The sequence below is a fragment of the Chlorocebus sabaeus genome, chromosome 11, assembly GCF_047675955.1.
Source record: "Chlorocebus sabaeus isolate Y175 chromosome 11, mChlSab1.0.hap1, whole genome shotgun sequence".
NCBI classification, from domain to species: Eukaryota; Metazoa; Chordata; class Mammalia; order Primates; family Cercopithecidae; genus Chlorocebus; species Chlorocebus sabaeus.
This window is the reverse complement of record NC_132914.1, coordinates 96,822,330-96,834,820: the sequence shown is the minus strand read 5'-3', so window position 1 is coordinate 96,834,820 and position 12,491 is coordinate 96,822,330. Positions and strand designations below refer to the sequence as shown.

Here is a 12,491-nt window from a genome sequence, read left to right as displayed (position 1 = left end):
GTCTAGTTTCTAGATGGCAGTGATAGTAGCATTGGCTGGATTGTTGTGAGGGCTAAATGAGAATCATCTTGGCAAATAAAATACTATTCACTTTGCAGATGATAAAACACTGCATAAATATAAGTTGCAATTCTTCCCACAGTGGGGAATTTGTGATAGTTTCGGATCTGTGATAGTTTGAATCTGTGATGGTTTTTGGATGACATTGTTTCAGACTTTGACAAATGTTTATTAAGTGCGTACTATATGAAGAGGATTATCATGGTTCTTGCCCCTATGGTGCTTTAATTCTAGCAGAGGATGTAAGCCATGAAATTCTAACTGATATAGTAATTTATGCATTTATTTTTTCATCATATATTCGTAGAGTCCTACTATGAACATGGAATTTTGCTAGGTGCTAAATAAGTATGTCTTTAGAAATTAATCCCATTTATCTTATCAACTAATGGGATTATGTTTAAACTTATTAGTCAAGGAATTTTGTTTCTTCTTTCCTATCTTATTAATTAAATGAGTTTACTATTTAGATCATTAATGTATTTAATGAAGTCATTCAGCAAGGAAATTCTGAGATATTATGAGAGACCATGTTAAATGTTTACAAAGAATCAACATGTACTATGACTAGCATTTTATGATTCTCTCATCAAATAAAGTTATAACGAAAAGAAATGAGTTTGCTTTGACCGTCCTTACTCTTAGAAGCTTCATGCTAATTTTGAAAATGAATTGATTCTAGAAGAGAGGCAGGACTGGAGACAAGGAGGATAGTTTGGAAGTTGTTCCAGCAGTTCAGGTGAAATATAATGGTGGCCTGGACTAGCATGCGGTAGCTGGGGTGGAGAGAAATAAATGTATTTGAGGTAGAATTCAATGGCGAAGTATAGGACTTGAGGATTTATTGGGCATAACAGAGGAAGAATGAAAAGTGAAGCATAGCCCAGGTTCTTTTAGTGCATGGGTATATGGAAGTATGGATTACTGATACAGAACAAACGGAGAAGGAATGATTTGAGGAAAACTTAACAAAATGTTTCAAAATTTTTCTTTTTTAAAAATAAACATAAAGTTAATAATCAATGCCTTGGAAAAGATGAACATGAGGAAAGATTTATCCTACCAAATAGTAAAATCAATGTAAATGCTCCACTAATTAAGACCGTGTAATTCTGGTACAGATATACTTCAGAAATGTATGAGTTTGGTTTCAACCACCACAATAAAGTGACTATTACAGTAAAGTTAGCCACATAATTTTTTTGGTTTCCCAATGTATATTAAAGTTATATTTATACTATACTGTAGTTTATGAAGTGTGCAGTAGCATTATGTCTAAAAAAGAGTACATACCTAATTAAAAATACTTTATTGCTAAAACATACCAACGATCATCTGAGCCTTCAGTGAGTCATAATTTTTTGCTGGTGGAGGGTCTTGCCTTGATTTGGATGGCCACTGACTGCTCAGAGTAATAGTTGCTGGAGCTTAGGTGACTGTGACAGTTTCTTTCTTTTTTTTTCTTTCAACTTTTATTTTAAGTTCCAGGGTACATATACGGGATGTGCAAATTTGTTAGGTAAACATGTGCCATGGTGGTTTGCTGCACAGATCAGCCTATCACCTAGGTATTAAGCCCAGCATCCATTAGCTATTCTTTCTTATGGTCTCTTCCCCCTGCCTCCCTGACAGGCCCCAGTGTGTGTTTTTTCCACCCATGTGTACATGTGTTCTCATTGTTCAGCTCCCACTTATAAGTGAGAACATGTGGTATTTGGTTTTCTGTTCCTGCATTAGTTTGCTGAGGAAAATGGCTTCCAGCTCCATCCTTGTCCCTGAAAAGGACATGATCTCATTCCTTTTTATGGTTGCATAGTATTTCATAGTGTATATGTATCATATTTTCTTTATTCAGTCTATCATTGGTGGCCATTTGGGATGACTCCATGTCTTTGCTATTGTGAACAGTAATATATGTGGTGAACATATATGTGCATGTATCTTTATAATAGAGTGATTTATAATCCTTTGGGTATATACACAATAATGGGATTGCTGGGTCAAATGCTATGTCTGCTTCTAGATCTTTGAGGAATTGCCACACCATCTTCCACAATGTTTGAACTAATTTGCACTCCCACCAACAGTGTGAAAGTATTCCTTTTTTTTCTGCAACAAGGCAGCATCTGTTGTTTCTTGACTTTTTAATAATCATCATTCTGACTACATGAGGTGATCTCATTGTGGTTTTGATCTGCAATTTTCTAATGATCAGTGATGTTGAGCTTTTTTTCATGTTTCTTGGTGAATGAATGTCTTCTTTTGAGAAGTGTCTGTTTATGTCCTTTGCCCACTTCTTAATGGGATTGCTTTTTTCTTGTATACTTGTTCAAGTTCCTTGTAGATTCTGGATATTAGACCTTTGTCAGATGGATAGATTGCAAAAATTTTCTCCCATTCTGTAGGTTGTCTGTTCACTCTGTTGATAGTTTCTTTTGCTGTGCAGAAGCTTTTTAATTTAATTACCTCCCATTTGTCAATTTTTATTTTTGTTGCAATTGTTTCTGGCATTTTCGGCATAAAGTCTTTGCCCATGCTTATGTCCTGAATGGTATTGCCTAGATTTTCTTTTAGGGTTTTTATAGTTTTACATTTTACATTGAAGTCATCAATCCATCTTTAGTTAATTTTTGTATAAGGTGTAGGGAAGGGGTCCAGTTTCAATTTCCTGCATATGACTAGTCAGTTCTCACAGCACCATTATTAAATAGAGAATCCTCTCTCCATTGCTTGTTTTTGTCAGGTTTGTCAAAGATCAGATTGTTGTAGATGTGTGGCATTATTTCTGAGTTCTCTATTCTCTTCCATTGGTCTATGTGTCTGTTTTTGTCACCAGTTCCATGCTTTTTTCATTACTGTAGCCTTGTAGTATAGTTTGAAGTTGGGTAGCATGATGCCTCCAACTTTGTTCATTTTGCTTGGGATCGACTTGGCTATTCAGGCTCCTTTTGGTTCCATATGAATTTTAAATTATTATTTTTTTCTAATTCTGTGAAGAATGTCAATGGTAGTTTAATGGGAATAGCATTGAATCTATAAATTACTTTGGGCAGTATGGCCATTTTCACGATATTGATTCTTCCTATCTGTGAGCATGGAATGTTTTTCCATTTGTTTGTGTCATCTCTGATTTCCTTGAGCATTGGTTTTTAATTCTCCTTGAAGAGGTCCTTTGCTTCCCTTATTAGCTGTATTCCTAGGCATTTTGTTCTCTTTGTAGCAGTTGCGAATGGAAGTTCATTCATTATTTGGATCTCTACTTGCCTGCAGAAAAGATCATTGATAAAATTCAACATCCCTTCATGGTAAAAATTCGGAATAAACTAGGTATCGAAGGAACATACCTCAAAATAATAACAACTGTATGTGGCAAACCGACAGCCAACATCATACTGAATAGGCAAAAGCTGGAAGCATTCCCCTTGAAAACCAGCACATGACAGGGATGCTGTCTCTCACCACTCCCATTCAACGTAGTATTAGAAGTCCTGGCCAGGGCAATCAGGCAAGAGGAATAAATAAGGGGTACTCAAATAGGAAGAGAGGAAGTCAAATAATATTTGTTTGCAGATGACATGATCCTGTATCTAGAAAACCCCATCATCTCAGCCCAAAAGCTTCTTAAGCTGATAAGCAATTTCAGCAAAGTCTTAGGATACAAAATCAGTGGGCAGTTTCTAGTTTTGCTGCATTATTTGAGTCTTCGTTTCATGAAAGATTTCTTTGTAGCATGCAAAGCTGTTTAATAGCATTTTACTCACACTAGAACTTCTTTCAAAATTGGAGTCAATCCCCTTAAACCCTGCCACTGCTTTATCAACTAAGTTTGTGTAATATCCTAAATCCTTTGTTATCATTTCCACAATGTTCACAGCATCTTCACCAGGAGTGTATTTCATCTTAAAACGCTTTGTTCACCCATAAGAAGCAACTCCTCATCCATTCAAGTTTTACCATGGGATTACAGCAATTCAATCCTATATTCAGGTTCCACTTTCAGTACTCTTGCTATTTATCCATCACATCTGCAGTTACTTCCTCCACCAAAGTCAAACCTATCAAAGTCCTCCATGAGGGTTGGAGTCAACTTCATCTAGACACATCGATGTTGATGTGTTGACTTCATCCTATGAATCACAAATGTTCTGAATGGCATCTAGAGTGGAAAATCTTGTCTAGAAGGTTTTCAATTTACTTTGCTCAGTTTCATCAGAGGAATCACTTTCTATGACAGCTATAGCCTTATATAATGTATTTCTTAAATAATAAGACTTGAGACTCTAAATTAATCCTTGATCTCTGGGCTGAAGAATACATGTTTTGTTAACAGGCATGAAAACAACATTAATCACTTTGTACAACTCTATCAGAGCTCTTTGGTGATTAGTGGCTTTGTCAGTGAGCAGTAATACTTTGAAAGGAATCTTTTCTTGTGAATAGTAGTTCTCAATAGTGGAGTTAAAATATTCAGTAAACCATGCTGTAAACAGACATGCTGCCAACAGACATACTGTCATCCAGGTTTGTTATTTCATTTATAGAGTATAGGAAAAGTTGATTTAGCATCATTTTTAAGGGATCTAGCATTTTTGGAATGGTAAATGAACATTGGCTTCAATTTAAAGTCATCAGTTGCACTAGCCCCTAACAAAAGAGTTGGACTGTCCTTTTAAAGTTTGGAGCCAAGCATTGACTTCTCTTCTCTAGCTACGAAAGTCCTAGATGACATCTTCTGGTAGGAGGCTATTTCATCTACATTGCAAATCTATTGTTTAGTGTAGTCACCTTCATCAATAGCTTCTCCATTAGCATTTGATGCTTCACCTTGCACTTTTATGTTATGGAGATGGTTTCTTTCCTTAAGCCTTATGAACTAACCACAGCCAGTTTCAAACTTCTGCAGCTTCCTCACCTCTGTCAGCCTTCATTGAATTAAAGAGAATTAGAGTCTTGCTCTGGATTAGGATTTGGCTGAGTGAATATTGTGGCTGGTTTGATCTTCTATCCAGACCACTGAAACTTCATATCAGCAATAAGACTGTTTCCCTTTCTTATCATTTGTGTGTTCACCGGAGTAGCACTTTTAATTCCCTTCAAGAACTTTTCCTTTGCATTCACAGCTGGGCTAGCTGTTTGGCACAAGAGGCCTAGCTTTTTGATATGTCTTCTTCACTAACCTTAATCATTGTTAGCTTTTGATTTAAAGTGAGAGACGTGTGACTCTTCCTTTCACTTGAACTCTTAGAGGCCTTTGAAGGGTTACTGATTGGCCTGATTTCAATGTTGTTGTGTCTCAGGAAATAGGGAGGCCCAAAGAGAAGACGACACGGGGGAATGGCCAGTCAGTAGAGCAGTTAGAACACATACTACACTTATACATTAAGTTCACCATTTTATATGATTGTGGATTGTGGCATTCCAAAACTATTACAACAGTAACATCAAAGCTCAATGATCACAGATGGCCATAACAGATATAATAATAATGATGAAAAATTTGACATATTGGGAGAATTACCAAAATGTGACACAAAATGAGAACATGTTGGAAAAATGGTGCTGATAGATTTGCGCAACGCAGGGTTGCCATAAATCTTCATTTTGTAAAAAATGCAATATCTGTAAAACACGATACACCTTGAGGTATGCCTGTACTGGAATAGACATATATATGGAACCAATTAGAAAGTCCAGATACAGATTCAATTCTGTGTAAACATAAGGCATACACCTATTATCACAGGAATTCTATTTCAAAACAGTTGAATATGTAGACAAAATATATGAACAAGAATGTTTCCTTCAAAGCAAAACATTACAATTTCAATATGATAGGATTGGCTAGATAAATTACGACCAGGTATATATTGGGACCCAAGTTCATCATGTAGACATATAATTGTCATTGAAAAGGGTACAAAATATATCACTAGAGTTAAATAACACATTAGGAAATATTTTATATTGTACTATGCTTATATATAATATTTTAATAAGACATACAGAATATCCTTTGAACCCTCCTGCCACTTTGGGTAGAAAACTGCAAATGCCATTCTCAAGATTCTATAGAATCTACAGGGCATACAATTTCCATGGCATACAATTTCCATTCTCATTATCATCTCTCGATTTCATTTATTTTTCTCGTCTACTGTCTGTTCTTGACTCTTCCCCATCACTACTAGAATAGGCAGCATAACCCTGGTTACTTGCTCCAAGAGACGTTGTATGGGAAAATTTATAATAACATTATCCTAAATAACAAAACCCCTAGGAAACATTTAAGAGTCCATTGTCAGGAGAATGTCTAAATGAATTGTGGTATCCTTAAACTATGAGCTCCTGTACCATACTGAAAATAGATGAAACTCAGAAACATAATATTGATTGAGAAAAATCACAGAACTAGAGCATTTGATACTATATATATAAAGTTTGAAAGCATACAGTACTAAAAATTTATTTTTTGTTGATACTTACATGTATAGTTAAAATTTAACACAATCCAAGGAATTAAAAACACGAAGTTCAGAAAGCATTTAGCCTTGGTAGAGGAGGAAAAAGGGTAAGATTGGAGAGATGAACATGGGGTGGGTTGGGAGGCAGGTTTCAATGATATAATGGTAATATTCTACCTCTTAAACTGAGTAGTGGACACACATGGATCCATTTAAAAAAAATATCTTGCATATCCTCTTTTGAGGGTCTCTTGTCAGATATTTTGTTGAAATACCTCTGTTTTTTGACACTGAAGTATTTGGTTACAAAAGCATTGTTTCACTATCTTCGTTTTTACCAACTCCTTCCCTCAGGGACCTCATCTTCTCTAAGGAAGGCAGGTTCTATAAAGACTTACATTCCGAGAAGAAATTATGGCCCTCCATTAGGAAGCAGAAGAGGGAGCACTTCATTATTGTTTAAAATATTTTTTCTTTCTTTTGCTCATACTCACATGTCCACACACATTCACAGAGTGAAACAGTCTGGGAGGATGTTCACCAAAATATTATCCTCAGTTATCTCAGCACGCTGGTTTTTCATGTGATTACTTTCCTCTTTCTTTATATTTTCAAATTATTCTCTAATAAACATATATACTTCATTTTTAAGGAAGAAAGCTAATTAACCCATTCTTTGTGGTTACATTTCAAAGTGGTTTTCAAGGCTTTAAAAATCCTCAGAAGTGTTCATACACACTGTAAAATTCCAATTTAACTAATCCATGGGTTGTTTTGACTAATTTAATTTCAGGATGGAACTGGGAGTTTAACTGGAGACTCTTTTTTCATAGAATCTTTACAGTCTTTTCATTGTAATCTCAGTTTTTCACTTTTTATATGCAAACCAGTGAACAATATTAACTGAACTGAAAGGCAAAATAATTTACATTTGAAAAAAAATAATCATTTCTCTAACTTGTAGTTAGCTTTGTTTAAAGGACACTAGAGACTGTTCAGTTGATCAGTACGTATTTATTGAGCATCAACTCATCAACTACTGGCAGGATCTGTATTAGATTCTAGGGATAAAGTGGTGAACAAGACAAATTCCAGCCTTCAGGGAGCTTATAGTAACCTGCTGGACTCATTGTACAATGTGTTTCATCCACAATTTTATCAACAGATAATTCTGCTGGAAGATTTTCGGTAATGTGGAATTCCTTCTGTTGCTTTCTAATGCTATTTGTTAACTAATTTTATAGTGTATTTTTATTTTAAAAGGTAAACAATATTATTAATTCATAGAAAATTATTTTTTGTATTGAGCCAAATTTGCCCTTCTTGACTTATAAACATTAGTCTTTGTCTTGTCTTTTTGGGCTTTAGAATAAATCTACCACAGTAACTTTTCCCCATCCCCACTTTGTGGGATAGTTCATGAGGGATAGCCTTTCAAATCATTGAGAAAACTATTATGTGGCTGTAAGGCTTCTCTGGATAGAACACTGCAGATCCTTTCATCATTTCTTCTCTGACATGGTTTCAAAATTATATGTCATCCTGATTGCTTTCCTCTGGATGCCTTCTACTTTGTCACCCTTTGTTGTTAAAAATAAATTACTCCCAATTTCCTGCTTTCAATGGAGTATCATGACCATAATTGACTCTCTGATGTGTGAGGGTCTGGTATGATCTGAAAGCAATTACCCTGACCTTGAATTCTGCTGTACTGTAGTATCCCTGTGGAAAAACTAGGAATTCATACTAAATCTTTATCAGCCCTAGAATATACTTAGGGAGATTTTTCAGAAGTATTAGTTTATTTTCTTATTTGTCTTTTTCTCGATTGTGAAGCATAATTTATAAAGGTAGCACATACAGATGGTCTACAACTCATGATGGTTCAACTTATGAGGTTTTGACTTTGCAATGGTGTGAAAGCAGTGTATGTTCAGTAGAAACTGTACATCATTTTGAATCTTTTCCTAGGCTAGCAATATACCCTACGATAGATACTCTCTCATGATGCTGGGCAGTGGTAGGAAACCACAACTCCCAGTCAGCCACAAGATCACAAGGGTAAATAACCAATACTCTGCAATCTGGTACTGTGTTACCAGATGATTTTGCCCAAGTGTAGGCTAATTAAGTGTTCTGAGCACATTTAAGGTAGGCTAGGCTAAGCTATGCTGTTTGGTAGGTTAAGTATATTAAATGCAGTTTCTACTTACAATATTTTCAACTTACTTTGGGATTTTTGTAAAGTTGAGGAGGATCTGTAGCAAAAATAAAATATGATTGTGAATTTCATCATGCAGAATTTCACAGTCTTCTCCAGCAGACTGTGAACTTGTTAAGAGCAAGGATTCTGTCTCATTAGTTTTAAAAAATGTCCAGCATTTAGCACATAATTTATATATATAATATATAACTATGCTGCATATTATATTACATATATAATAGATGCCTAGTAAGTATTTGTTGACCAATTAATGCCTTTTGTACAAGAAATTAAAATCTTATAAAGTGAAATAAATTCTAATTTTTAGAATATATCAAATAATCAATCATATAGAACTGGATCTACATTTTATCCTAACCTGAAAAAAGTACCTTAGTATATTAGTTAACGGTATTTACAAGGAAAAATACTAGTGTGCTGGATGGCAAGACATTTAACTCTAAATGACAGAAAACCCAAGTAGCAATGGCTCAAACTGTAAGAATGTTATTATTTATGTAAGAAGCCTGGAGAAACTGGCCCTGGATCTATTTGAGCAGCTCAATGATATCATCAAGGTCCCAGGCTCTTTTTATCCTTCTGTTGCTATTCTTGGCTTGTTACCTTTTTGATCTGAAGATTCTTGCCTTATGGTCACAAAATGCTTGCCCTAGCTCCAGATATCAAAACTGCATCCAAAGAGACGAGCCTGGGGATGGCCTTGATTCTGAAAGTGCCTCCTTATAAGCTTCTTCTCTGGGGAAAAATGTTTTTCCACGAGCCTTTAGCAAACTTCCTCTTACATCTAATGGGCCAAAGTTGAGTTATATGGCTGTCTCTAGGAGGCTGGCGAAGGAGTAGAGTCTTGGGAATGACTATTGATTAGTTAACCAACAGTTTATGCCACAACTAGATTATATATATATAAAACAAAGAGGGCAATGCCTTTACAATTCAGTCCTTTTAAATTACGAGGACTCTTAAAAATATCACTGATGACATTGGGGTTACATGATTCTATAATTTATTCAAACAGATGAATCATCAGCTGTCAATCACTTTGGAAAGAACTAATGAACCTGATTATCTTTTCTAGTTTTTATAAATTAAACAAGGCCATTTCTTCATCACAAAGCTGTTTTTATTTTTTCTTCTTTTCAGGAGTCCTATCCAAAAAAGAGAAATTACACTATGGAAATTGTACCATCTGCTTCTCTGGATACATTTCCTTCAGAAAATGAGAACTTTCTGTGTGATCTCATGGACACAGCTGTTACAAAGAAACCTTGCTCCTTAGAAATTGCAAGGGCACCTTCCCCAAGAACTGGTAATATCTCTTACTCACGATTGGCCTGATTCGATTTACTTATTTGTTTATGTGAAGATGCATCATTAACATTTTGATTTCCTACTATGTTATCAAAATGAAAGTTCCCCCAATGTAGTTCCAATAATTATTTTTTTCATTTTAAAGTTAGCCCAGGTAAGTCAGAGGGTTTTTATTTGAAGTCTCCTAACTTCCCGGTAAAAGCCTTAATGGACATGGTAATGCTTTGATGAAGATGCTTGGAAACCTTTTAATAGTAAAAAAACCTTCCAGGTAAGATACACAGCTTTGGGTCCTTCAGGAGTTCATAGCCAATTTGGTAGCAAGAGTGTTTTTGTATCATTGTCTGCATCCTATGTGTTACCAAGTTATCAAATCTTACTTAGCTGCTTTGTATATTTCGTGTCTTTTATGGCATTATCAGATCCATTATTTTATTTTTTTGCATTACAAACTAGTGAACAAAGCAAGACAAATATTATCCCTATTGCTGATAAAGAAATTAGAGTTTTAAGAGCAATAGTGGGGCCTATGCTTGAACATGGATTTTTGACTACCATTATAGTGTCTTTGTATTATTTTAAGAAAGAATACAGAGTAATTACATGAAAGCTAGTGAAGGAGGAAATTTTCAAGTGGATGGTCAATATATTTAATGCTGCGAAGGAGTTGTTAGAAAAGTTCTGAAGAGAGGCTTCTTTTTGGTTTGGTAATGCGATTGCAACTTACTTTGCAATAGTAAATTTTAGAAGTGATATGGTAAAAGCAGATGTCTGGAAGTTAATAGTGAGACATTGGGAAATGGGAAATAAGACACTGGGAAAGGGAGTAGAGAGTACAGATAACTCTTCCAAGGAGATGAGAAGAAGAGGTATGATAATAACATAAGAAAAAAGCAGGTGCAAGAGGGGAATAGCTAGTTTATGTTAGTATAAGTAAGACTTGGTCAAGTTTAGAGGAATTTTCTTGTAGAGCAAGGTATTGAAGATAAAGAATAAAAAGACAGAACAGAATGGGTAGAAGTTAAGACTCAGCTAGTTTAGGGAAACACAGACATTTTTCCCCCAGAGAGTAGGGAGAAGACAGCATGGTTATAAATGTAGAAAAATTCTGAAATATTTATTTTCAAATGGATTCAATTTCTGGGTAAGATAAAAGGTTGTTGGCTAAAAGTAAGAGCTAGACCTTAAGAAGGGTTAAATTAAAATTCAGGCCAGGAGTGATGGCTCATGCCTGTATTCTTAGCACTAGCCTATTATAGACACTACCTCATGCCTGTATTCCTAGCCAAGGTGGGTGGATCACTTGATCTCAGGAGTTCAAAACTAGCCTGGGCAAGCTGGTGAAACCCCATCGCTGCAAACAATTAAAAAATTAGCTGGACGTGATGGCACATGCCTGGAGTCCCAGCTATTCAGGAGGCTGAGGTGGGAGGATTGCTTGAGTTTGGGAGGTCAAGGCTACAGTAAACCATGGTCACACCACTGCACTGCAGCCTGGGTGACACAGCGACACCCTGTCTCTAAATAAATAAGTAAATAAAATTTAGAAAAGCCATTATACATAATAGTCTAGGGAGTTTTGTACAAGTGAAAAAAATGGATTTTTTGAGTAGTACTGTGGCTAGGGTGTTAGTTAATCATGAACATACAGAAGGAAGATTTTTAAAGTAAGAGCATAGTAATGAAAATGGTAAATTTATTGAGCATTTATTATATGGCAGATACTGTTCTAAGTGCTTTATATGCATTATTCCATATGATTCTTACAATGCTATGAGGTACTAATATCATTCTCATTTTACAGATAAGGAAACTGAGGCATTGAAACACTGGCTGGCCTCACAAGGTTACATGTTAATGAGGAGTGGATTTGGTACTTGACCTTGAGTTATCTAACTTGTGCTCTTAAACACTATACTATAGTGCTGCATTGCATTAGGGGATGAGGTGGGGTAGATATTGGGAATCAAGTACTGAAACCTGCCAAGAAATGTAGAGATATGACTGAAGATCCACATATGATAGCAATAAAATTAGAAAAAGAATGTTTTAATAGAATAGGGTAAACTTCAGATGCGCATCAGATTTTGGATGAAGGTCAGTAATAGAAAGTTATCCACCGCAGTCATGGAGAATGAAAACAATGCTGACCCCAGGCTATGGAAGTTGACAAGAATGAGGACTTTTCCATAAGAGAGATAATGAGGGAAATAGCATATTCAGGGTGGAAAGCTTCATTAAAATAGGAAAATGCAGGAATAGATGTGCAAAATGTGAAAGAGCTTTAATTGGGGCACAGAGGGTAGGGAAATATCAGGGGTGATAGAGGAAAGAATGCAAAATTGAAGACACAGCTATGTATTAAGTAGTCAGAAACAAATTAAGTTCTTATGCATACTAGGGTACAGTTCTGAATGCTGAGGATATAAGGATGAAAA

At 35.5% G+C, this 12,491-nt stretch overlaps 1 protein-coding gene across 6 annotated transcripts in view; it reads left to right on the top strand.

The window, feature by feature from the left end:
• ANKS1B (ankyrin repeat and sterile alpha motif domain containing 1B) overlaps nucleotides 1-12,491 on the top strand; it is a 1,279,773-nt gene that overhangs the window by 484,592 nt on the left and 782,690 nt on the right. For all 6 annotated transcript variants that reach the window (XM_008004353.3, XM_037987370.2, XM_037987376.2 and 3 more), the window contains exon 10: nucleotides 9,886-10,051. In XM_008004353.3, coding sequence (XP_008002544.2) covers nucleotides 9,886-10,051 — 166 coding nt within the window. The remainder of the gene's footprint in view (nucleotides 1-9,885; nucleotides 10,052-12,491) is intronic.